We start from the raw sequence: 25,179 nt of genomic DNA, 5'->3' as shown, positions 1-25,179 counted from the left end.
TAGTAACAATACAGACGACGTATTTGAATCCATAGCTATGAGGAGATCATTAGTCACTTTAGCAAGTGCTGTCTCTGTAGAATGATTAGCTCTAAAACCAGACTGAAAGGAGTCATATCGATTATTAGTGACCATGTAATCAATAAGCTGCTGCGCTACTACTTTTTCGAGAAGTTTTGCTATGAATGGGAGGTTTGAAACTGGCCTATAATTACTGAGACAGTCCGGGTCAAGATTTGCTCGCTTAAGTAGTGGTTTAATAATAGCGGTTTTAAAGGCTATTGGCACTATCCCAGAGGAAACAGACAGATTGATTATATTTAAGACGGACGGTCCTAAAATTGGAAATAAGTCTGTCTACCTTCTCACTTTCAATGTCCAACATCTTCTGTTGAAGTGCTGACTTGGTCACTTTGATGTATTCTAACCACTGAGGAAAGGCTGCTGTCACATAAGCAGAATGCGAGAGCGTGCGTGGACGTGCGCGTTACCTTCTCGGCTAGGGTGAGAAGGGTCCTGGCGTGAATCACGACCACCTGCTCCTCGTTGGTGAGATTCTGCAAGAGCCCAAAGGCACAGCGTCAACAAGCTTCTTTCAGCGCAAAGCCTTCCAAAAGTCACATTTGAGCCGCCGAGTCTCGTGGAGTGCGAACATAAGGAGTTCGACATACACTTACGGCGTTATAGCCCAGGATGTCCAGCTTCTTCATCAGATCACTGATGACGATGTCCGGGGGAAAGGCGCAAGGAGCAATGTAAGGTGTTCTGGGACCTCGGGTTAAGGTTAGGGTTGCGAGGGACGCCTTACGTACGCTCACGCCCTCGGCCTCGCAGTAGATCTGCAAAGGGCTGAGGCCGTCTGGGAAACGGACTTGCAGAAACTTCAAGACGGGGGAGCGCCACTCCCTCTCCTGAAAGGCAGAGGCATGCATCCGTCCGTCCGTCCGTCCGTCCGTCCGTCACATCTCTGGCCTCAACACGCTTGTGCGAGTCTTCCCACCTCCAGCTCCAGGATGCGGAACTCAAGCAGTTCGTTTTGGTCTCGGATATCCTGGATGTGCTCTTTCAGACGCGCTTCTTCCGCCTCCATCCGCCTGACCTGAAAAGACAGTCAGACCTCATCTGCGGGGCTTCCCGACAGGTGTGACGCCAAGCGACTCCGCCCAGCGCCTTTCTTTCCGTCACCTTTTCGGCCAACTGCTGATTGCTCTGACGCAGCAGCTGCTTCTCCTCCACCCACTTGACATTCTAGAAGAGACAAACGCGTGGACAGCTTTGGAATGTTGTGTCATTTTCATCCACAAATTCTTTGGTTGACTGGAAAATGACATTTGCTTTTCTCCGCATTTTCCCAGCCACGTTCGGGAGGGGGGGGGGGGGGGGGGGGTTGGTCCAGTAATGCCAGACGGATGAGTGACTGAAGAATGTAGCTATTTTGTCTGAGAAAAAGGTGTGCTCATTGATGAGCTTACCTGTCCTTGTTGCTTCAGCGCTGACTCCAGATCTGCTACTCTGCTTTGATAGTGACCCATTTCTACCATCAGCTTTTCTCTGGTCTGAAAGGAGGAGGAGGGAGGCTCCTCCTCCTCCTTTCAGACCAGAGAACACCCGAGGCTGGGTGAGAACGGGGAGGCTGCGACCCGGCCGGGGGTTGCGGGAAGGGGCGCCACCTTGATCTCCTTCTCGGCGTCGTAGTCCCCTTTCGCTGGTCTGGGCTAGCAGAGCGTAGGCTCGTTGCAGCGCTTGATATTCTTGCGTCAGCTGGCGGTAGCGAAGCTCCGCCTCTTCATGCACACACCAATGCAACACAGCACTAGTACCAGAATCAGTCAGACCGGCGACAAAGCACCCGCGACGCAAAGACGAGTCCGATTCCAGGCTGAAGAGGAATGTTTGGTGCCAATACGCTGGCAGAAATGGCGGGCTACCTCTTCGGGTTCCGTGTCGGGGGTTCTGTCGGTGTGAAAAGACAAGGACGATCCGTCCGAGTCCACCAACACGTCTTCGTCGTAACCGTAAAATATTTCGATGACCTGCGGGCGCGGAAGCAAACATCTCTCTGAACAAACTGAAGCGACACCTCACGATGAATCGACGAGAGGAACGATAGCGAGAAAAAGGCCATTTCATCTTGCGCAACACCAAGCAGCCGCAAACAAACAGACTCACCTTGCAGGACCTCACGCTTTGTTCCTCCTCAGAGATTCTCGACGTCGGTATCGTAGCAGCAAATCTCTCTCCTGTCGACACAAATAATCCGCCTTTGAGATTCTTTGGATGCAAAGGGAACGAACGGCTCCGGCGCAGAAACAAACGCGACTCACAATGACATTTCTGACATGAGCTCCTGTCTCCAGAGCCTGAAAAACACGTCACCGGCGATGATTGGAGGGACGCTCGTCTTTTCCAAAAGTGACAACTACAGGGTGTGTCAGGGTTTTCCAGATTATCTTTATCGTATCATTGTGTTGCTTTGACTTTGACTGCGACCTGTAATAAATAATATTATTTATCCCTTATTTATCCCTATCGCTTATCCCTTCCTACACAAAGTCGTAAAACACCCCTTGCTATGTTTTGACTAGAGGTCAAGGGCTTCCTCTATTCAATCCACTCTTACACCCACCCTGTTTCTCTTAATTAAAATGCTCGTGCAGGAGCCGAGAGTCAGACTTCATTCGTACAACGGATGGACTCTCCACCTGCAGGTGTCCAAAAGAACTTACTTGTCTCCCGTGTGGTTCTTGCAAAATAAGTTGGAGCGAGCGCAACTCTAACAGGGTGCATTTTGCCACTAGCTGCCTACGGACAATGACGTCGCGCTCGCGGCTCATGGTTGACGGGCTGAGCAGCCGGGCAAGTCCGTCGTTTTCAGCGCACAGCGAGTGGCAAAGGCGCTGACAAAACGGGAGCTTTGAGCTGCTGAAAACGGCAAAACAAGTCTAAAGCGTGTTCAAACGCGTGCGCACAATGCTCCTGCTTGAAAGGTCGGAATTTAAGGGGCCAATTCTTTGGATGGCGGCCGCCGGCCAAGCTTTGGACGGAAAAGGTTTCCTGGCGACAGCGAGCGAGCGCGGCGCTGCCGTACGTGCACCGAGTCGCCTGCCTGAAGACCTTGGACAAGTCGTCGATGATGTGCCGCTGCTCCACAACTTGAAGGAACTCCATTTCACCGTCCTGCTGGCCGCAACCGCGGTCCAGGTCATTGAGCGAACTAGGCCTTCTCTGTGGAACACAAATGCAGTGGACTCTGTTGGCACGCCGCCGTTGTCCGCGTCGACTTACCAAGCTTGCCATCTCCTCGTTCTCCTGGGTGACAAAGCGCACTTTGTTTTCAAGGCGACACAGCACCAGCGAGAGTTCTTCATTCTTCCTGCTCAGGCGTTTGTTTTTGTACAGGAGTGGCAGAAACTGGCTTTCTGTTTCTCTCAGTCGCTTTAGCTGCAAGCATGAAGTGCGGGATGTGAAAGACGCACAACACGCGGGCCAGAACGTATCCATTCCTTTTGCATCGGTTTGAACGGAATCGTGGCTTTGGCTCCCAATAAAAGACATCTACCAGGCAACCGACTCGCCGTGCCGCTCAACTAATAAGCAAGCGCAATGGGTGCCTCGCTGGATGGCGCGCATCAAACGTAGCGCAAACCTTCAAGCGTGCCGTCAATAAATTACCAGTTCATTGCGCTCTTCAGAAAGCAGGGCGTTTCGATCCTCCAGTTTCCTGATGACTGCGCTGAGCTCAGCGATTTTCAGATGAAACCGTCGCGTGTCCCGATCCTCCTGAGACTGAAAACGCCCCGCAACACACACACACAAGCACTCGTTCAAAGTTCAAAACTGTTTTTGTGCTACCTTCCTCCAGCAACGAACTAAGTCATGCGTACTGCAAGTGTGTGATGAGGTGGCTTACGCAATGAAGAGGATTGCTAGTAGCGGCGTTGACCCCACTTCCAGGGTAGTTTAGGCCCGCCCTTTGGGAATCCCTCAGGGCAGCGATCTGCTGCTCGGCAGCCTGAGTCTGCAGCTGAAGGCGGTGGACGTGGCCGGCCCCAGGGCTTCATCCAAAACACTAACCGCTCTGTCTTTCAGCTTGATCTCATCCGTCTGGATGTACAAACGGGGAGCGCTCAGGCAGGCGGGCAAACTCATTTGCCAGAATTGTGACAAAAACAAAGAGAGCAACCGGCCAATTTTTTTCTGGAATCGACTAGAACACCTTTGCTGTGACAAAAGCGAAGCGAGCAACCGGACATTTTCTTCTTGTGAAATAGAATAGAATAGAATGCCTTAGGTGTCATTGCACTGCAGGTATACAACGAAATTGGGAACATAGCCACGCACCGCGCATCTGATCAGTCCTACCAGTCGGCGGATCTCCCTCTCGCAGTCTCTCTTGGTTCGGCTCAGCTCCTCCCGATGCTGGTGATGAGCCGATCGGAGCTCGGCCGCTCGGGACTGCCAGGCCTGCTGGGCCGCTGCCAGGGCTTCTTCCGCGCTCCTGGTGGAGGCGACACCGCTCGGTCTCCCGACACCGCCGCGTCTCCTCCGCCAGCAAAGCGCCCCCCCTCCTCACCTGAGCAGACATTGCGCCACACCGGGCCGTTGAGACCGCAACGGAGCGCCGCGACGCTTACTGGGGACAAGCTACACAATACGGTAGCGGCCGCATCGAAGCCCGACGTGGCGTGCGGATAGTCAGACACGGATAGAGCGGATCACCTTGTCCATGGAGCCGTCCCTCAGGCTGAGGACCAAGGCATTCAGTCGCTGGATCTCTCCATATTTGATTTTGATCACTCTCATCAGCTCCATTTCATGCTGCCGCAGTAATGTCTCCCTGGTAATGGCTAACTCTTTCTGCTTCTCCTCATGGAGTTTGCTTTTGAGTTCCGTCATGGCGGCGGTGGCACGGTGGTGCTCCGCCCGCAGGTCCTGACTTCTCTCTCTCTCCAGACAGCTGACCTGACATGACTTAGACTTAGACAAACTTTATTGTCATCTTGTCTGCACATGGTGCATACAAAACGAAATTCCGTTGCATACGTCTTACAACAAAGTAGTGATATTGCAGTTGAATAGAAGTAACATATCCTATGAAAATATATATATATACATATATACTATATATATATATATATATATATATTAAAAATAAGTATAAAGTGCAGCAGTGATAATTATGCAACAGTCCAAGTAGGCAAAACAGTATTCAAGAGTGTGCAGAGGAATGCTAAACCATGTATTAAACTTCTATTTAAAGGGTTTATACAAGTTCAGTAAAGTTGGTAGTGCGAGATAGTGCAAGATAGAGGTCCGTAGTGTCATAAAGTACAGTTCTGTGAATGTGTGATGCAGAGTTCAGTTTAGAGCTCAACAGTTCTAGTGTTCAACAGTCTGATGACAGCAGGGAAAAAGCTGTTGCAGAACCTGGTGGACCTGCAGCGGATGCTGCAAACCTCTTCCCAGAGGGCAGCAGGGAGAACAGTCCATGGTGGGGGTGTGATGGGTCATTGATGATGTTACGGGCACGGGACATGCAGCGCTGAGATGAAATGTCCTGAATGGAGGGAAGAGGAGCCCCTATGATCCTCTCTGCTGTCCTCACCACTCTCCTCACGTTCTTCCAATCGGAGGCGGTGCAGCCTCCACACCACACAGAGAGACAGCTTGTCAGAATGCTCTCTATGGTGCTCCTGTAGAACGTCCTCATGATGGGTGGGGGCAGGTGGGCTCTCCTCATCCTCCGCAGGAAGTACAAGCGCTTCTGTGCCCTCTTGACCAGTGCCGTAGTGTTCATAGTCCAGGTGAGGTCTTCTGTGATGTGGACCCCCAGGAATTTGGTGGTGCTGACCACCTCCACAGCTGAGCTGTTGATGATCAGTGGAGCGTGGTGAGGCTGTTTTTTCCTGAAGTCGACGATGATCTCCTTCATCTTCTCCTCATTCAGGATCAGGCTGTTTTCTCTGCACCAGCCCACCAGCTGCTCCACCTCCTCTCTGTAGTCCAGGTCGTTGTTGTCTCTGATGAGCCCCACCACCGTTGTGTCGTCTGCTGACTTCACGATGTGATTGGTGGTGAACCTGAGGACGCAGTCGTGTGTCATCAGGGTGCACAGCAGGGGGCTCAGGACGCAGCCCTGAAGGGAGCCTGTGCTGAGGGTGATGACATCAGAGGTGTTCTGTCCGACCCGGACTGACTGAGGTCTGTTGGTGAGGAAGTCTAGCAGCCAGTTGCGAAGGGGGGTGTTGAAGCCCAGGTGTTCCAATTTTCCTACCAGATGCTGTGGGATGATGGTGTTAAACGCTGAGCTGAAGTCCAGGAACAGCCTCCGCACATGGGTGTTCTTCTCCTCCAGGTGAGCCAGGCTCAGGTGAAGAACGGAGGAGATGGCGTCCTGAGTGGAGCGGTTTTGCCGGTCGGCAAACTGGAACGGGTCAAATAATAGGGGGAGTCTGGAAACGATGTGACCTTTAAGCAGCCTTTCGAAGCACTTCATCATAACCGGAGTCAGTGCAACAGGCCGGTAATCATTAAATGAGGTGATTTGAGGTTTCTTCGGCACCGGAATGATGGAGGCAGTCTTAAAGCACGCCGGCACTGTGGCTTGGCCCAGCGAGGTGTTAAAAATGTCTGTGATGACCCCAGCCAGATGACTTGCACATTCCCTGAACACACGCCCAGGAATGTTGTCGGGGCCAGGGGCCTTACAGGGGTTGACTCTCCTCAGGGTCTTCAACACATCGGCGGAGTCAAGGCAGAGTACCTCCTCTTCCTGATGGGGGACAGTTTTAACTGCTGGAGTGCCGTTTAGTGCCTCGAACCTCCCAAAGAAGTTATTTAGACCATTTAGAAAGTCAGCATCAACTACACCCACCGGGGGGGGGGAGGGTGAGTTGTAGTCTGTAATCGCCCGTATGCCTTGCCACATACTCCTGATGTTTTTGACGTCGTGGAAACGATCCTGAAATTTTCGACTGCGGTCTCGCTTCGCTATCCTGATGGCACGGTTCAAGTTGGCTCTCGCTGTCCTCAGTGTCTCCTTGTCGCCAGACTTGAAGGCAGAGTTCCGCGCTCGTAGCGTTTGACGTACCTCCTCAGTCATCCAGGGTCGTTGGTTGCCCCGGGTGATGATATTCTTAGTGGTGCTGACGTCCTCGGTGCATTTGTTGATGTAGGCTGACACAGTCATGGCACACGCATGTCTAATCTACATCGGGAAAACTGGGAGGGAGGGAGGCAGGCAGGGAGGCAGGCAGGGAGGCAGGCAGGGAGGCAGGCAGTGTCTGTCTGTTGAGGTTTTCACCTTGTTCTTCTCCTGCTGAAGTTCTAACTGGACGTCCATCAGTTTGGTTCTCAGCTCGTCATTGGCGGCCTGAAGGGCGTCCGTTCGCTCCGCCTTGGCACGCCCTGCCGGAGCTCGTTTGGACATCTCTTACTCGAGTCTCGCCCGGTCGTCAGTCAGAGATCACAACATTTGTACCTGGAGAGCACAAACGCAGCGCTGTTTTCCACTGGCTTCGAACTCAACTTCAATCGGTACCGTAACTTACAACATCATAAACATAGAACTAGCTTGACTTATTCATTGAATAAATGCATTTGGTTCTTCAAAACTGCATCACGCAACATAGCGTGACCGAGACGGCCGTTATCCACCTGCGTGAAGTTATTTGGTGAAATGAATGAGATGTTTAAGACACCATCGTTCTGTCTCTATGTAGATGAAGGTAAATAATCGATTGCTGAAGGTCCAAAGGTGTTGTGATAAACAAATAAACATATTAGTGATTAGTGACATATTTGTGATAAACATATTAGGCAGGATAATCACATATGTTAACGTGACTGCCCACACTGTATTTATTTATGGTTATTTGTTAAATCGAGTACTGTTAGACATGAAATAGGAAGTGTTTAACATAAATGGAAGACGAAAGGGGTACTCACCATTGTAGCTCCTGCTGGTCAATGATACGAGCCTCTTCTTGCAGTGGAAAACATACAGCCAACAAACACCGTGGAACCTAAAGGAATGAAATTAAACATTAACATTTAGCCTCAACCAACATTCACAGATACAACGCAACGCAAACTACACAAACGTAAATCTTTTTAAACACAATGAGTTGTACTTACCGTGTACGCTCTAGACGGTCCACTTGCAAGCGGAAAATAAAGATATTTCTGTTGATAATCGTCGTGTTTGTATCCGGTGTCTCGCTCAAGGCCATTGCGCCCACAGATTTGAATTTTGGCGAGAGTTCAGCCTATTGACGTCATTTCCGCGGTGTAATACCCGCATATCTGAAACGGCAAAGTTAAGAGTAGAGTTAAATAAAGTTTTTAGTCAACGCAATAATTTACAACCGTTGACCAGTCGAAATAATCGTCGAAATTTGGCGTCTGTGGCTGGAAGCAGACGCCGAGTTCGACATTCCTCCCAAACGCCACACTCCCTTGCTTTTCAGGGCTAAAAAAAAACAGTTGTAATTACCTTGTACGCTCTAGACGGTCAAGTTGCAAGCTGAAAACAAAAATATTTGCCTTGTTAGTCATCGTGTTACTAACAGCTGTGTCTTGTTTGCCAGAACTGCCGCTTTCCTACTTCCTGTTGCAAGCCACGCCCACGGATTATAATTTTGCCGTGAGTTCCGCCTATTGACGTCATGTCCGCGTCACATGATTGCGACGTAATATTATCTAAAACTGTTTGTGCGGTATTGTGTTGTTCTGTGCGGTATTGTGTTATTCTGTGCGGCGTCGTGTTGTTCTGTGCGGCGTCGTGTTGTTCAGTGCGACGTCGTGTTGTTCAGTGCGGCATGGTGTTGTTCAGTGCGGCATGGTGTTGTTCAGTGCGGCATGGTGTTGTTCAGTGCGGCATAATGTTGTTCAGTGCGGCATAATGTTGTTCAGTGCGGGATGGTGTTGTTCAGTGCGGCATGGTGTTGTTCAGTGCGGCATAATGTTGTTCAGTGCGGCATGGTGTTGTTCAGTGCGGCATGGTGTTGTTCAGTGCGGCATGGTGTTGTTCAGTGCGGCATGGTGTTGTTCAGTACGGCATGGTGTTGTTCAGTGCGGAATGGTGTTGTTCAGTGCGGCATGGTGTTGTTCAGTCCGGGATGGTGTTGTTCAATGCGGGATCGTGTTGTTCAGTGCGGGGTGGTGTTGTTCAGTGCGGGATGGTGTTGTTCAGTGCGGCATGGTGTTGTTCAATGCGGCATGCTGTTGTTCAGTGCGGGATGGTGTTGTTCATTGCGGCATGGTGTTGTTCAGTGCGGCATGGTGTTGTTCAGTGCGGCATGGTGTTGTTCAGTGCGGCATGGTGTTGTTCAGTGCGGCATAATGTTGTTCAGTGCGGCATGGTGTTGTTCAGTGTGGAAAGGTGTTGTTCAGTGCAGGATGGTGTTGTTCAGTGCGGCATGGTGTTGTTCAATGCAGGATCGTGTTGTTCAGTGCAGCATAATGTTGTTCAGTGCAGCATGGTGTTGTTCAGTGCGGCATGGTGTTGTTCAATGCGGCATGGTGTTGTTCACTGCGGGATGGTGTTGTTCAATGCGGGATCGTGTTGTTCAGTGCGGCATAATGTTGTTCAGTGCAGCATGGTGTTGTTCAGTGCGGCATGGTGTTGTTCAGTGCGACATAATGTTGTTTAGTGCGGCATAATGTTGTTCAGTGCGGCATAATGTTGTTCAGTGCGGCATGGTGTTGTTCAGTGCGGCATGGTGTTGTTCAGTGCGGCATGGTGTTGTTCAGTGCAGGATGGTGTTGTTCAGTGCGGCATGGTGTTGTTCAATGCGGCATGGTGTTGTTCAGTGCGGAATGGTGTTGTTCAGTGCAGGATGGTGTTGTTCAGTGCGGCATGGTGTTGTTCAGTGCGGAATGGTGTTGTTCAGTGCGGCATGGTGTTGTTCAGTGCGGCATGGTGTTGTTCAGTGCAGGATGGTGTTGTTCAATGCGGGATCGTGTTGTTCAGTGCGGCATGGTGTTGTTCAGTGCGGCATGGTGTTGTTCAGTGCGGCATAATGTTGTTCAGTGCGGCATGGTGTTGTTCAGTGCGGCATGGTGTTGTTCAGTGCGGCATGGTGTTGTTCAGTGCGGCATGGTGTTGTTCAGTGCGGCATAATGTTGTCCAGTGCGCCATAATGTTGTTCAGTGCGGCATGGTGTTGTTTAGTGCGGGATGGTGTTGTTCAGTGCAGGATGGTGTTGTTCAGTGCGGCATGGTGTTGTTCAATGCAACATGGTGTTGTTCAGTGCGGGATGGTGTTGTTCAGTGCGGCATGGTGTTGTTCAGTGCGGCATAATGTTGTTCAGTGCGGCATGGTGTTGTTCAGTGCGGCATGGTGTTGTTCAGTGCGGCATGGTGTTGTTCAGTGCGGCATGGTGTTGTTCAGTGCGGCATGGTGTTGTTCAGTGCGGCATGGTGTTGTTCAGTGCGGGATGGTGTTGTTCAGTGCGGGATGGTGTTGTTCAATGCGGGATCGTGTTGTTCAGTGCAGGATGGTGTTGTTCAGTGCAGGATGGTGTTGTTCAGTGCGGCATGGTGTTGTTCAATGCAGGATCGTGTTGTTCAGTGCAGCATAATGTTGTTCAGTGCAGCATGGTGTTGTTCAGTGCGGCATGGTGTTGTTCAGTGCGGCATGGTGTTGTTCAGTGCGGGATGGTGTTGTTCAGTGCGGCATGGTGTTTTTCAGTGCGGCATAATGTTGTTCAGTGCGGCATGGTGTTGTTCAGTGCGGCATGGTGTTGTTCAGTGCGACATAATGTTGTTCAGTGCGGCATAATGTTGTTCAGTGCGGCATGGTGTTGTTCAGTGCGGCATGGTGTTGTTCAGTGCGGCATGGTGTTGTTCAGTGCGGCATGGTGTTGTTCAGTGCGGCATGGTGTTGTTCAATGCGGCATGGTGTTGTTCAATGCGGCATGGTGTTGTTCAGTGCGGGATGGTGTTGTTCAGTGCAGGATGGTGTTGTTCAGTGCGGCATGGTGTTGTTCAGTGCGGAATGGTGTTGTTCAGTGCGGCATGGTGTTGTTCAGTGCGGCATGGTGTTGTTCAGTGCAGGATGGTGTTGTTCAATGCGGGATGGTGTTGTTCAGTGCGGGATGGTGTTGTTCAGTGCAGGATGGTGTTGTTCAGTGCGGCATGGTGTTGTTCAATGCGGCATGGTGTTGTTCAGTGCAGGATGGTGTTGTTCAGTGCGGCATGGTGTTGTTCAATGCGGCATGGTGTTGTTCAATGCGGCATGGTGTTGTTCAGTGCGGCATGGTGTTGTTCAGTGCGGCATGGTGTTGTTCAGTGCAGCGTAATGTTGTTCAGTGCGGCATGGTGTTGTTCAGTGCGGAATGGTGTTGTTCAGTGCGGCATGGTGTTGTTCAGTGCAGGATGGTGTTGTTCAGTGCGGCATGGTGTTGCTCAGTGCGGCATGGTGTTGTTCAGTGCGGGATGGTGTTGTTCATTGCGGCATGGTGTTGTTCAGTGCGGCATGGTGTTGTTCAGTGCGGCATGGTGTTGTTCAGTGCGGCATAATGTTGTTCAGTGCGGCATGGTGTTGTTCAGTGCGGGATGGTGTTGTTCAGTGCGGGATGGTGTTGTTCAGTGCAGGATGGTGTTGTTCAGTGCGGCATGGTGTTGTTCAGTGCGGCATAATGTTGTTCAGTGCGGCATAATGTTGTTCAGTGCGGGATGGTGTTGTTCATTGCGGCATGGTGTTGTTCATTGCGGCATGGTGTTGTTCAGTGCGGCATGGTGTTGTTCAGTGCGGGATGGTGTTGTTCAGTGCAGGATGGTGTTGTTCAGTGCAGGATGGTGTTGTTCAGTGCGGCATGGTGTTGTTCAGTGCGGCATAATGTTGTTCAGTGCGGCATAATGTTGTTTAGTGCGGCATGGTGTTGTTCAGTGCGGGATGGTGTTGTTCAGTGCGTTATAATGTTGTTCAGTGCGGCATGGTGTTGTTCAGTGCGGCATGGTGTTGTTCAGTGCGGCATGGTGTTGTTCAGTGCGGCATAATGTTGTTCAGTGCGGCATAATGTTGTTCAGTGCGGCATGGTGTTGTTCAGTGCGGCATGGTATGGTTCAGTGCGGGATGGTGTTGTTCAGTGCGGCATGGTGTTCAATGCGGAATGGTGTTGTTCAGTGCAGGATGGTGTTGTTCAGTGCGGCATGGTGTTGTTCAGTGCGGCATAATGTTGTTCAGTGCGGCATGGTGTTGTTCAGTGCGGCATGGTGTTGTTCAGTGCGGCATGGTGTTGTTCAGTGCGGCATAATGTTGTTCAGTGCGGCATGGTGTTGTTCAGTGCGGCATGGTGTTGTTCAGTGCGGCATAATGTTCAGTGCGGCATAATGTTGTTCAGTGCGGCATGGTGTTGTTCAGTGCGGGATGGTGTTGTTCAGTGCGGGATGGTGTTGTTCAGTGCGGCATGGTGTTCAGTGCGGGATGGTGTCTTTCAGTGCGGCATGGTGTCGTTCAGTGCGGCATGGTGTCTTTCAGTGCGGCATGGTGTCGTTCAGTGAGGCATGGTGTTGTTCAGTGCGGCATGGTGTTGTTTAGTGCGGCATGGTGTTGTTCAGTGCGGGATGGTGTTGTTCAGTGTGGCATGGTGTTCAGTGCGGCATGGTGTTGTTCAGTGCGGTATCGTGTTGTTCAGTGCGGTATCGTGTTTCTCAGTGCGGTATCGTGTTGTTCAGTGCAGTATCGTTGTGTTGTTCGTATTGTGTTTAACACTTAGCCTCTAACACTTAGCCTCTAACACTTAGCCTCTAGCATCTAGAAGGTAAATACATAGGAAGGAAGGACTCACCGGTGACGTCTTCGCCCACGTCCAAGCGTTGTACTTTGTATTTTCATCCTTCTGACAGTGGAAAACATAGCCAACAAACACCGTGGAACCTAAACGAATGAAAGAAAACTATCATTTGGCCACAACCAACATTCACAGATACAACACAATGTGACGTGCGGGGTTGAGGTTAAAGGTTGAGTGAAGGGCCCTCGTTTTAAACTACTTTTTTGAAAAGGATTGGGAACAAGTAAGACGTATTTAATTTATTTAATGGGAAGTAGTAAGAGCTATTGAATTTAATCTATGTATTATATTCTATTGTATTGTATTCTGTTGTATTCTTTTGGATTGTATTCACACTAACCCCACTAAAACTTCAGCCCACAAAAACTCGCCTCTGGCGCCTAGCCTCTGGCACTTAGCCTCTAACACTTAGCCTTTAACACTTAGCCTTTAACACTTAGCCTTTAACACTTAGCCTAGAAGGTGAATAAATAGGGTTAAAGGTTGAGTGAAGGGACCTCGTTTTAAACTACTTTTTTGTAAAGGAGTGGGAACAAGTAAGACGTATTTAATTTATTTAATGGGAAGTAGTAAGACTTATTAAATTTATTTAATCTACTTTTCTTCCCAGGCAAAATTTGATGTGCTGCAATTCCAAATTTCCAAAGTGAATGAAGGAATGAAGTCCTTTAAATTATGATTTTGTATAAATACTAGGCATTAACACAAAATCGACGGCACAAAATGGGCAGACTTTACTTGTTTGAAAAGGACTGGTTACAAGACAGACTTTTTTAATTTATTTAATGGGAAGAAGACTTATTTAGTTTAATTGATCTATTTTTGTTCCCTGGCAAAATTCGATTTGCTGCAATTCCAAATTTCCAAAGTGAATGAAGGAAAGAAGTCGTTTAAATTATGATTTTGTTTAAATACTAGGCATAGACACAAAATCTACGGCACAAAATGGGCAGACTTTACTTGTTTGAAGAGGACTGGTTACAAGACAGACTTTTCTGATTTATTTAATGGGAAGAAGACTTATTTAGTTTATTTAATCTATTTTTGTTCCCTGGCAAAATTGGATTTGCTGAAATTGTATTTTGCCAAATCTTGCCTTGAGACCTGATAGGAAGTATTAAACGCTTAGTTAAATCAATACAAGTTGGTAATAAGAGCGAGTAATGTTGGTTGAACCGATGAATGAAGGTTGAAAGCAATTTAAATTATGACTTTGTATAAATACTAGATATTAACAGAACATCTACTGCGCGAAATGGGCAGAGTTTACTTGTTTGAGAAGGAGTGGCTTATTCAAAACTAAGATTTATTTAATCTGTTTGTTCCCAGGCAAAATTGGATGTGATGCAATTCCAAATTTCACCACATGATGGTGCCCAATTTTGACTTCATAGGACATATTAAACACTTAGCTTGTTATTATGTTCAAGGTAATCAGATTTGTTTATTATTCTAATGGCCTCTTCAAAACTATTCTGGATTACTACTTTGGATCTATTCTACATTACTTGGCAACAACATACTCTGTAACAGATTAGGCAGTATAATCATATCTGTTAACTTGAGAGTGCCCACACTCAATCTACTTATCGTGATGTGTTAAATCAATTACTGTTAGACATTATTTGTCTGATAATCTACCAAATCTTTGAATTGAAGAATTTGTGATTTAATTAATAGCTTGTTGTTATGTTAAGGGTAATCAGACTTGTATATAATTCTAATGGCCTTCTTTTGAAAACTATTCTGAATTACAACTTTGGATCTTATATTACTTTGCAACAATCTACTCTGTGACAGATTAGGCAGTATAATCACATATGTTAACTTCAGTGCCCACACTGTATTTATTTATGGTTATTTGTTAAATCAAGTACTGTTAGACATGAAATAGGAAGTGTTTAACATAAATGTTATGGCTACTCACCATTGTAGCTCGCTCCTGGTCAATGATACGAGCCTCTTCTTGCAGTGGAAAACTTGCAGCCAACAAACACCGTGGAACCTAAAGGAATGAAATTAAACATTAACATTTCGCCTCGACCAATTTTCACACGTACAACGCAACGCGGCTACACTTCTGCTATTACAAACGTAAATCTCCTTAAACACAATGAGTGTTACTTACCGTGTACGCTCTAGACGGTCCAGTTGCAAGCAGAAAATAAAGATATTTCTGTTGATAATCGTCGCTGCTCAGTGGCTCACGGCCATCGCGCCAACAGATTTGAATTTTGGCGGAGGTTCGGGCAATTACGTCATATCCACGGCACATGACTGCGACGTAATACCCGCTTATCTGAAACGGCAGTTAAAAGTAGAGTTACATCAAGTTTTCTTGGAACCTAAACGAATGAAAGAAAACTATCATTTGGCCACAACCAACATTCACAGATACAACACAACGTGCGGGGTTGGGGTTAAAGATTGAGTGAAGGGCCCTCGTTTTAAACTACTGTTTTGAAAAGGAGTGGGAACAAGTAAGACGTATTTAATTTATTTAATGGGAAGTAGTAAGACTTATTAAATTTATTTAATCTACTTTTCTTCCCAGGCAAAATTTGATGTGCTGCAATTCCAAATTTCCAAAGTGAATGAAGGAATGAAGTCCTTTAAATTATGATTTTGTATAAATACTAGGCATTAACACAAAATCGACGGCACAAAATGGGCAGACTTTACTTGTTTGAAAAGGACTGGTTACAAGACAGACTTTTTTAATTTATTTAATGGGAAGAAGACTTATTTAGTTTAATTGATCTATTTTTGTTCCCTGCCAAAATTCGATTTGCTGCAATTCCAAATTTCCAAAGTGAATGAAGGAAAGAAGTCGTTTAAATTATGATTTTGTTTAAATACTAGGCATAGACACAAAATCTACGGCACAAAATGGGCAGACTTTACTTGTTTGAAGAGGACTGGTTACAAGACAGACTTTTCTGATTTATTTAATGGGAAGAGGACTTATTTAGTTTATTTAATCTATTTTTGTTCCCTGGCAAAATTGGATTTGCTGAAATTGTATTTTGCCAAATCTCGATTTGAGACCTGATAGGAAGTATTAAACGCTTAGTTAAATCAATACAAGTTGGTAATAAGAGCGAGTAATGTTGGTTGAACCGATGAATGAAGGTTGAAAGCAATTTAAATTATGACTTTGTATAAATACTAGATATTAACAGAACATCTACTGCGCAAAATGGGCAGAGTTTACTTGTTTGAGAAGGAGTGGCTTATTCAAAACTAAGATTTATGTAATCTGTTTGTTCCCAGGCAAAATTGGATGTGATGCAATTCCAAATTCCACCACATGATGGTGCCCAATTTTGACTTCATAGGACATATTAAACACTTAGCTTGTTATTATGTTCAAGGTAATCAGATTTGTTTATCATTCTAATGGCCTCTTCAAAACTATTCTGGATTACTACTTTGGATCTATTCTACATTACTTGGCAACAACATACTCTGTAACAGATTAGGCAGTATAATCACATATGTTAACTTGAGAGTGCCCACACTCAATCTACTTATCGTGATGTGTTAAATCAATTACTGTTAGACATTATTTGTCTGATAATCTACCAAATCTTTGAATTGAAGAATTTGTGATTTAATTAATAGCTTGTTCAGGGTAATCAGACTTGTATATAATTCTAATGGCCTTCTTTTGAAAACTATTCTGAATTACAACTTTGGATCTTATATTACTTTGCAACAATCTACTCCGTGACAGATTAGGCAGTATAATCACATATGTTAACTTCAGTGCCCACACTGTATTTATTTATGGTTATTTGTTAAATCAAGTACTGTTAGACATGAAATAGGAAGTGTTTAACATAAATGTTATGGCTACTCACCATTGTAGCTCGCTCCTGGTCAATGATACGAGCCTCTTCTTGCAGTGGAAAACTTGCAGCCAACAAACACCGTGGAACCTAAAGGAATGAAATTAAACATTAACATTTCGCCTCGACCAATTTTCACACGTACAACGCAACGCGGCTACACTTCTGCTATTACAAACGTAAATCTCCTTAAACACAATGAGTGTTACTTACCGTGTACGCTCTAGACGGTCCAGTTGCAAGCAGAAAATAAAGATATTTCTGTTGATAATCGTCGCTGCTCAGTGGCTCACGGCCATCGCGCCAACAGATTTGAATTTTGGCGGAGGTTCGGGCAATTACGTCATATCCGCGGCATTTGACTGCGACGTAATACCCGCTTATCTGAAACGGCAGTTAAAAGTAGAGTTACATCAAGTTTTCTTGGAACCTAAACGAATGAAAGAAAACTATCATTTGGCCACAACCAACATTCACAGATACAACACAACGTGCGGGGTTGAGGTTAAAGATTGAGTGAAGGGCCCTCGTTTTAAACTACTGTTTTGAAAAGGAGTGGGAACAAGTAAGACGTATTTAATTTATTTAATGGGAAGTAGTAAGACTTATTAAATTTATTTAATCTACTTTTCTTCCCAGGCAAAATTTGATGTGCTGCAATTCCAAATTTCCAAAGTGAATGAAGGAATGAAGTCCTTTAAATTATGATTTTGTATGAATACTAGGCATTAACACAAAATCGACGGCACAAAATGGGCAGACTTTACTTGTTTGAAAAGGACTGGTTACAAGACAGACTTTTTTAATTTATTTAATGGGAAGAAGACTTATTTAGTTTAATTGATCTATTTTTGTTCCCTGCCAAAATTCGATTTGCTGCAATTCCAAATTTCCAAAGTGAATGAAGGAAAGAAGTCGTTTAAATTATGATTTTGTTTAAATACTAGGCATAGACACAAAATCTACGGCACAAAATGGGCAGACTTTACTTGTTTGAAGAGGACTGGTTACAAGACAGACTTTTCTGATTTATTTAATGGGAAGAGGACTTATTTAGTTTATTTAATCTATTTTTGTTCCCTGGCAAAATTGGATTTGCTGAAATTGTATTTTGCCAAATCTCGATTTGAGACCTGATAGGAAGTATTAAACGCTTAGTTAAATCAATACAAGTTGGTAATAAGAGCGAGTAATGTTGGTTGAACCGATGAATGAAGGTTGAAAGCAATTTAAATTATGACTTTGTATAAATACTAGATATTAACAGAACATCTACTGCGCAAAATGGGCAGAGTTTACTTGTTTGAGAAGGAGTGGCTTATTCAAAACTAAGATTTATGTAATCTGTTTGTTCCCAGGCAAAATTGGATGTGATGCAATTCCAAATTTCACCACATGATGGTGCCCAATTTTGACTTCATAGGACATATTAAACACTTAGCTTGTTATTATGTTCAAGGTAATCAGATTTGTTTATCATTCTAATGGCCTCTTCAAAACTATTCTGGATTACTACTTTGGATCTATTCTACATTACTTGGCAACAACATACTCTGTAACAGATTAGGCAGTATAATCACATATGTTAACTTGAGAGTGCCCACACTCAATCTACTTATCGTGATGTGTTAAATCAATTACTGTTAGACATTATTTGTCTGATAATCTACCAAATCTTTGAATTGAAGAATTTGTGATTTAATTAATAGCTTGTTCAGGGTAATCAGACTTGTATATAATTCTAATGGCCTTCTTTTGAAAACTATTCTGAATTACAACTTTGGATCTTATATTACTTTGCAACAATCTACTCGGTGACAGATTAGGCAGTATAATCACATATGTTAACTTCAGTGCCCACACTGTATTTATTTATGGTTATTTGTTAAATCAAGTACTGTTAGACATGAAATAGGAAGTGTTTAACATAAATGTTATGGCTACTCACCATTGTAGCTCGCTCCTGGTCAATGATATGAGCCTCTTCTTGCAGTGGAAAACTTGCAGCCAACAAACACCGTGGAACCTAAAGGAATGAAATTAAACATTAACATTTCGCCCGGACCAACATTCACACGTACAACGCAACGCGGCTACACTTCTGCTATTACAAACGTAAATCTCCTTAAACACAACGAGTGTTACTTACCGTGTACGCTCTAGGCAAAATTGGATGTGATGCAATTCCAAATCTATCTGAAACGGCAGTTAAAAGTAGAGTTACATCAAGTTTTCTTTTTTAATCAACACAATCATTTACAACCGTTGACCAGAAAGAATCGTCGAAATTCGACGTCCCCCACAAACGCCACGCTCACTCGCTTTTCAGGGCAACAAAAGTACTTCTTTTTAAAAACGATGAGTTGTACTTACCGTGTACGCTCTGGACGGTCCAGTTGCAAGCAGAAAATAAAAATATTTCTCTTGTTAGTCGTATGTTACCATCCGCTGTGTCTTTGTCAACATCGCCGCCATTTTCCTACTTCCTGCTGCGAGCCACGCCCACGGATTTAAATTTGGGCGGAAGCTCTTTCCATTGGCGTCGTTTTCGCGTATAGCAAATCCGATTGGTTGGGAAGGGGGCACGGTTATGCAGCCGAGGAGTCCTGTGATCGGTGGGATGTAAAGTAGGCGTCGACGTCACGTCCGCGTCACGTGACCACGACGTGGCAGACGTCAAATAGCAACCGCTGTTTTGTTTAGTAGACTTACAGTTGTTATGCATTGACATAATGGCGCACACACCAAATAGATTTAAATAAATTAAATAATTCTTCTGCCCACTCTCTTTTAAACAAGTTAACTCTCCCCGCGGATTTGAATTCCGGCGAAAGTTACGCCCATCGACGTCACGTATGTCACGTGACCACGACGTGGCAGATGTCATATAGCAACCGCTGTTTTGTTTAGTAGATTTACAGTTGTTATGCATTGGCATAATGGTGTGCACTCAAAATAGATTTAAATAAATTAAATATTTCTTCTGCCTACTCCCTTTTAAACAAGTTAACTCTGCCCACGTCCATTGACGTCTTGTCTGCGTCACGTGACCACGACGTAGCGACGTCATATAGTAACCGCTGTTTTGACCAGTAGACTTAGTTATTATGCGTTGACATAATGGCGCACTGGTTAGCATGGCCACCTCTTAAGCATGATGATGCGGGTTCGACGCCTGATCAATGTTAGCATGGAGTGAGCTGAAGTGCATGGCGCTGAAGATTTGAATCTTTGAAATGCGCTGAGGTCTGACATATCAGGCAGAATGGTTTGCCATCACGTTCAACAAAAAATAGAAACTTTCCCACTCTGATTAAAACGTCCTGTGTTCATCTACGTATTTTCGTTTTGCTGTGCATCTTTTCCCTGCCATTTCGAGAGCCCAATTGACACTCATAGTTTAAAGAAATGTGTTTGCCCATCCTACTTTGTGGAATTTCACCACATGCGCTTTTGACCAAAATACCAAATTGAACTCAAGTGAAGCCAACACGCACAACCCCCCCCCCCCCCCACACACACACACACACAAATGTTGATATGAACATAAAAGAGCCGCATGCGGTTCGGGAGTTGCGGCTTGGCCAAACCTGTACTATACAACTTTATTTGTATAAAATTTTCACAACAGCTGTCACACAAACAAAGCGGGAAAAACCGAAGACGTGCGTGTTCCGCCCACGCTGGATTTATTTGCACCTTTGAAAAGACACCGTATTGCCGCAGATGTGGCAAAGAGTACTTTTGGGCATCTGAGACGGAAGGATGTCCAAAGCATCACGTCACCTGCTCTGGTAGGCATGGTGGTGGGACGTTGAGGTCAACCGCTTTGGGGTTGGCTGACTCTTTGATCGCAGGATGCCACACACTTGAAGACAGAAGCAGAAAAGCAGAGCTAAATGCAAAATGTACTCACCGGTGACTCCAATTTTTTTCCCCCCTGAAGAAACAGCTGGACGGGTGGCCCCGGCTGGCCAGTGGGACTCTTGTTATTCTGACCCTTTTTAGTGCGCGTTTGGGGCAACAACCGTTTTTTGTGGCGCTCTCTTCTGGTTCAAAAGTGCCCTGCATGTGAATTTGCTTTTCCTGCCTTCTGATTGGATGAGCGCCGGTGTGACGCGGTGCCTCTGTCACCGTGGCGGGGGGTATACGTTGGCATCGGAGCGTCTGCCAACGTCTGAGACCGGCTGGCAGTGTATCGGAGGTGTCGAGTGCGGTGCCGCTGGAGCTCACTCACCAGCTGGTGTTAGGGCCACAGAATGAAGGCCAAGGAGAAGAATAGAAAGAGAAACAGAAACTTCTCCTCCAATTGTTTGATTTGTCTCTTCTGAGCTTCGATGAATTCTTTCAGCTCTCTGTTCCTCTAGGACGGACAAATGGAAAGTGGCATTCAAAAGCCAGTAAGCGTGCAAGTAAGTGCCGGGCTGGCTTTGGGCCCTTACCTGTTGCGCGCTGTGCAGCAGATCCATTCTCTCTTGGAGGATGCAAGCGTCGCGCTCCCTCAACTCGCACATCAGGGCTCGCTTCCATTGGTCCACGGCGCTCCTAAGCTCTTCTCTCTGATCCGCCGTCAGCACGTCATTCACGCCAGCGTGGCTGGCTTTTTCGCCGTCCGTGGCGGGGCAGTCCCGCTGCGGTAGCGCCTCGTACAACATGGCCTCCAGCTCCAGGATCCTCTGGGCCGCAATCCTCGTCCATCAGTGGTCCGGCGGGAGATTTGAGGGCGGCTTACCTTATGAGCCTGGTCCATGGAACACTTCCTGAAGTCCAACTCTTCATCCAGGTAGCCCTTCTGCTTGCAGAACATATCCTAGCACAGCTCAAGGTCAGAATTGTTGGGGCACATTGCCGGAGTTCCCCTTGGCTGATGTCGCGTGTCTGTCTACCTTCTCACTTTCAATGTCCAACATCTTCTGTTGAAGTGCTGACTTGGTCACTTTGATGTATTCTAACCACTGAGGAAAGGCTGCTGTCACATAAGCAGAATGCGAGAGCGTGCGTGGACGTGCGCGTTACCTTCTCGGCTAGGGTGAGAAGGGTCCTGGCGTGAATCACGACCACCTGCTCCTCGTTGGTGAGATTCTGCAAGAGCCCAAAGGCACAGCGTCAACAAGCTTCTTTCAGCGCAAAGCCTTCCAAAAGTCACATTTGAGCCGCCGAGTCTCGTGGAGTGCGAACATAAGGAGTTCGACATACACTTACGGCGTTATAGCCCAGGATGTCCAGCTTCTTCATCAGATCACTGATGACGATGTCCGGGGGAAAGGCGCAAGGAGCAATGTAAGGTGTTCTGGGACCTCGGGTTAAGGTTAGGGTTGCGAGGGACGCCTTACGTACGCTCACGCCCTCGGCCTCGCAGTAGATCTGCAAAGGGCTGAGGCCGTCTGGGAAACGGACTTGCAGAAACTTCAAGACGGGGGAGCGCCACTCCCTCTCCTGAAAGGCAGAGGCATGCATCCGTCCGTCCGTCCGTCCGTCCGTCCGTCACATCTCTGGCCTCAACACGCTTGTGCGAGTCTTCCCACCTCCAGCTCCAGGATGCGGAACTCAAGCAGTTCGTTTTGGTCTCGGATATCCTGGATGTGCTCTTTCAGACGCGCTTCTTCCGCCTCCATCCGCCTGACCTGAAAAGACAGTCAGACCTCATCTGCGGGGCTTCCCGACAGGTGTGACGCCAAGCGACTCCGCCCAGCGCCTTTCTTTCCGTCACCTTTTCGGCCAACTGCTGATTGCTCTGACGCAGCAGCTGCTTCTCCTCCACCCACTTGACATTCTAGAAGAGACAAACGCGTGGACAGCTTTGGAATGTTGTGTCATTTTCATCCACAAATTCTTTGGTTGACTGGAAAATGACATTTGCTTTTCTCCGCATTTTCCCAGCCACGTTCGGGAGGGGGGGGGGGGGGGGGGGGGTTGGTCCAGTAATGCCAGACGGATGAGTGACTGAAGAATGTAGCTATTTTGTCTGAGAAAAAGGTGTGCTCATTGATGAGCTTACCTGTCCTTGTTGCTTCAGCGCTGACTCCAGATCTGCTACTCTGCTTTGATAGTGACCCATTTCTACCATCAGCTTTTCTCTGGTCTGAAAGGAGGAGGAGGGAGGCTCCTCCTCCTCCTTTCAGACCAGAGAACACCCGAGGCTGGGTGAGAACGGGGAGGCTGCGACCCGGCCGGGGGTTGCGGGAAGGGGCGCCACCTTGATCTCCTTCTCGGCGTCGTAGTCCCCTTTCGCTGGTCTGGGCTAGCAGAGCGTAGGCTCGTTGCAGCGCTTGATATTCTTGCGTCAGCTGGCGGTAGCGAAGCTCCGCCTCTTCATGCACACACCAATGCAACACAGCACTAGTACCAGAATCAGTCAGACCGGCGACAAAGCACCCGCGACGCAAAGACGAGTCCGATTCCAGGCTGAAGAGGAATGTTTGGTGCCAATACGCTGGCAGAAATGGCGGGCTACCTCTTCGGGTTCCGTGTCGGGGGTTCTGTCGGTGTGAAAAGACAAGGACGATCCGTCCGAGTCCACCAACACGTCTTCGTCGTAGCCGTAAAATGTTTCGATGACCTGCGGGCGCGGAAGCAAACATCTCTCTGAACAAACTGAAGCGACACCTCACGATGAATCGACGAGAGGAACGATAGCGAGAAAAAGGCCATTTCATCTTGCGCAACACCAAGCAGCCGCAAACAAACAGACTCACCTTGCAGGACCTCACGCTTTGTTCCTCCTCAGAGATTCTCGACGTCGGTATCGTAGCAGCAAATCTCTCTCCTGTCGACACAAATAATCCGCCTTTGAGATTCTTTGGATGCAAAGGGAACGAACGGCTCCGGCGCAGAAACAAACGCGACTCACAATGACATTTCTGACATGAGCTCCTGTCTCCAGAGCCTGAAAAACACGTCACCGGCGATGATTGGAGGGACGCTCGTCTTTTCCAAAAGTGACAACTACAGGGTGTGTCGGGGTTTTCCAGATTATCTTTATCGTATCATTGTGTTGCTTTGACTTTGACTGCGACCTGTAATAAATAATATTATTTATCCCTTATTTATCCCTATCGCTTATCCCTTCCTACACAAAGTCGTAAAACACCCCTTGCTATGTTTTGACTAGAGGTCAAGGGCTTCCTCTATTCAATCCACTCTTACACCCACCCTGTTTCTCTTAATTAAAATGCTCGTGCAGGAGCCGAGAGTCAGACTTCATTCGTATACAACGGATGGACTCTCCACCTGCAGGTGTCCAAAAGAACTTACTTGTCTCCCGTGTGGTTCTTGCAAAATAAGTTGGAGCGAGCGCAACTCTAACAGGGTGCATTTTGCCACTAGCTGCCTACGGACAATGACGTCGCGCTCGCGGCTCATGGTTGACGGGCTGAGCAGCCGGGCAAGTCCGTCGTTTTCAGCGCACAGCGAGTGGCAAAGGCGCTGACAAAACGGGAGCTTTGAGCTGCTGAAAACGGCAAAACAAGTCTAAAGCGTGTTCAAACGCGTGCGCACAATGCTCCTGCTTGAAAGGTCGGAATTTAAGGGGCCAATTTTTTGGATGGCGGCCGCCGGCCAAGCTTTGGACGGAAAAGGTTTCCTGGCGACAGCGAGCGAGCGCGGCGCTGCCGTACGTGCACCGAGTCGCCTGCCTGAAGACCTTGGACAAGTCGTCGATGATGTGCCGCTGCTCCACAACTTGAAGGAACTCCATTTCACCGTCCTGCTGGCCGCAACCGCGGTCCAGGTCATTGAGCGAACTAGGCCTTCTCTGTGGAACACAAATGCAGTGGACTCTGTTGGCACGCCGCCGTTGTCCGCGTCGACTTACCAAGCTTGCCATCTCCTCGTTCTCCTGGGTGACAAAGCGCACTTTGTTTTCAAGGCGACACAGCACCAGCGAGAGTTCTTCATTCTTCCTGCTCAGGCGTTTGTTTTTGTACAGGAGTGGCAGAAACTAGCTTTCTGTTTCTCTCAGTCGCTTTAGCTGCAAGCATGAAGTGCGGGATGTGAAAGACGCACAACACGCGGGCCAGAACGTATCCATTCCTTTTGCATCGGTTTGAACGGAATCGTGGCTTTGGCTCCCAATAAAAGACATCTACCAGGCAACCGACTCGCCGCGCCGCTCAACTAATAAGCAAGCGCAATGGGTGCCTCGCTGGATGGCGCGCATCAAACGTAGCGCAAACCTTCAAGCGTGCCGTCAATAAATTACCAGTTCATTGCGCTCTTCAGAAAGCAGGGCGTTTCGATCCTCCAGTTTCCTGATGACTGCGCTGAGCTCAGCGATTTTCAGATGAAACCGTCGCGTGTCCCGATCCTCCTGAGACTGAAAACGCCCCGCAACACACACACACAAGCACTCGTTCAAAGTTCAAAACTGTTTTTGTGCTACCTTCCTCCAGCAACGAACTAAGTCATGCGTACTGCAAGTGTGTGATGAGGTGCCTTACGCAATGAAGAGGATTGCTAGTAGCGGCGTTGACCCCACTTCCAGGGTAGTTTAGGCCCGCCCTTTGGGAATCCCTCAGGGCAGCGATCTG

At 47.3% G+C, this 25,179-nt stretch overlaps 3 protein-coding genes and 2 long non-coding RNA genes across 6 annotated transcripts; all 5 read right to left on the bottom strand.

Annotated features, from left to right (window-relative positions):
- Window positions 1-271: 271 nt before the first annotated feature.
- Window positions 272-1,220, bottom strand: LOC148378625 (janus kinase and microtubule-interacting protein 3-like). Its single transcript, XM_088367766.1, has 5 exons — window positions 1,186-1,220; window positions 1,001-1,099; window positions 678-911; window positions 492-557; window positions 272-430 (listed from the first exon to the last, which is right to left on the bottom strand). The coding sequence occupies exons 2-5, from the start codon at window positions 1,088-1,090 to the stop codon at window positions 272-274; spliced, it is 549 nt and encodes a 182-aa protein (XP_088223892.1). The 5' UTR covers window positions 1,091-1,099; window positions 1,186-1,220.
- A 480-nt stretch (window positions 1,221-1,700) lies between these two features.
- LOC148378624 (uncharacterized) lies at window positions 1,701-2,295 on the bottom strand. The gene is made up of 3 exons (XR_015855744.1): window positions 2,170-2,295; window positions 1,929-2,033; window positions 1,701-1,784 (listed from the first exon to the last, which is right to left on the bottom strand). It is a non-coding gene; the product is annotated as an uncharacterized LOC148378624 (long non-coding RNA).
- A 1,725-nt stretch (window positions 2,296-4,020) lies between these two features.
- On the bottom strand, window positions 4,021-8,432 carry LOC148378623 (janus kinase and microtubule-interacting protein 3-like). Its single transcript, XM_088367754.1, has 6 exons — window positions 8,137-8,432; window positions 7,948-8,024; window positions 7,304-7,480; window positions 4,720-4,962; window positions 4,363-4,573; window positions 4,021-4,104 (listed from the first exon to the last, which is right to left on the bottom strand). Exons 3-6 carry the CDS (start codon window positions 7,427-7,429, stop codon window positions 4,097-4,099), a joined length of 588 nt encoding a protein of 195 aa, XP_088223880.1. The 5' UTR covers window positions 7,430-7,480; window positions 7,948-8,024; window positions 8,137-8,432; the 3' UTR covers window positions 4,021-4,096.
- A 12,365-nt stretch (window positions 8,433-20,797) lies between these two features.
- Window positions 20,798-22,468, bottom strand: LOC148378622 (janus kinase and microtubule-interacting protein 3-like). Its single transcript, XM_088367747.1, has 10 exons — window positions 22,448-22,468; window positions 22,362-22,415; window positions 22,177-22,275; window positions 21,990-22,087; window positions 21,854-21,908; window positions 21,668-21,733; window positions 21,538-21,606; window positions 21,384-21,461; window positions 21,094-21,327; window positions 20,798-21,014 (listed from the first exon to the last, which is right to left on the bottom strand). The coding sequence occupies exons 1-10, from the start codon at window positions 22,466-22,468 to the stop codon at window positions 20,898-20,900; spliced, it is 891 nt and encodes a 296-aa protein (XP_088223873.1). The 3' UTR covers window positions 20,798-20,897.
- A 387-nt stretch (window positions 22,469-22,855) lies between these two features.
- Window positions 22,856-24,132, bottom strand: LOC148378621 (uncharacterized). 2 transcript variants are annotated; one of them, XR_015855749.1, is made up of 4 exons: window positions 23,502-24,132; window positions 23,347-23,417; window positions 23,106-23,210; window positions 22,856-22,961 (listed from the first exon to the last, which is right to left on the bottom strand). It is a non-coding gene; the product is annotated as an uncharacterized LOC148378621 (long non-coding RNA). The 2 variants fall into 2 exon arrangements; XR_015855748.1 differs by having other exon boundaries at window positions 23,347-24,132.
- Between the last annotated feature and the right edge of the window lie 1,047 nt (window positions 24,133-25,179).

Source organism: Syngnathus floridae, unplaced genomic scaffold (genome assembly GCF_059516105.1).
Source record: "Syngnathus floridae isolate MCC-2025c unplaced genomic scaffold, RoL_Sflo_1.0 HiC_scaffold_32, whole genome shotgun sequence".
Taxonomy (NCBI): domain Eukaryota; kingdom Metazoa; phylum Chordata; class Actinopteri; order Syngnathiformes; family Syngnathidae; genus Syngnathus; species Syngnathus floridae.
Note: the sequence above shows the minus strand (reverse complement) of the source record. Positions and strands in the feature narration are given on the sequence as shown.

What these genes read in the sequence shown, in the direction of transcription:
- LOC148378625 (XM_088367766.1), bottom strand. Translation starts at nt 1,090, where the DNA reads ATGGAGGCGGAAGAAGCGCGTCTGAAAGAGCACATCCAGGATATCCGA. An exon ending in ACATCCTGGGCTATAACGCC is followed by an intron (nt 558 to 677) that starts GTAAGTGTATGT and finishes GGGCTCTTGCAG; the next exon opens with AATCTCACCAACGAGGAGCA. An exon ending in TTCTCACCCTAGCCGAGAAG is followed by an intron (nt 431 to 491) that starts GTAACGCGCACG and finishes GCCTTTCCTCAG; the next exon opens with TGGTTAGAATACATCAAAGT.
- LOC148378623 (XM_088367754.1), bottom strand. Translation starts at nt 7,429, where the DNA reads ATGTCCAAACGAGCTCCGGCAGGGCGTGCCAAGGCGGAGCGAACGGAC. An exon ending in TTCAGCAGGAGAAGAACAAG is followed by an intron (nt 4,963 to 7,303) that starts GTGAAAACCTCA and finishes AAGTCATGTCAG; the next exon opens with GTCAGCTGTCTGGAGAGAGA. An exon ending in GGGACGGCTCCATGGACAAG is followed by an intron (nt 4,574 to 4,719) that starts GTGATCCGCTCT and finishes ATGTCTGCTCAG; the next exon opens with GTGAGGAGGGGGGGCGCTTT.
- LOC148378622 (XM_088367747.1), bottom strand. Translation starts at nt 22,468, where the DNA reads ATGACACAACATTCCAAAGCT. An exon ending in TCCGCATCCTGGAGCTGGAG is followed by an intron (nt 22,088 to 22,176) that starts GTGGGAAGACTC and finishes TCTGCCTTTCAG; the next exon opens with GAGAGGGAGTGGCGCTCCCC. An exon ending in TTCTCACCCTAGCCGAGAAG is followed by an intron (nt 21,607 to 21,667) that starts GTAACGCGCACG and finishes GCCTTTCCTCAG; the next exon opens with TGGTTAGAATACATCAAAGT.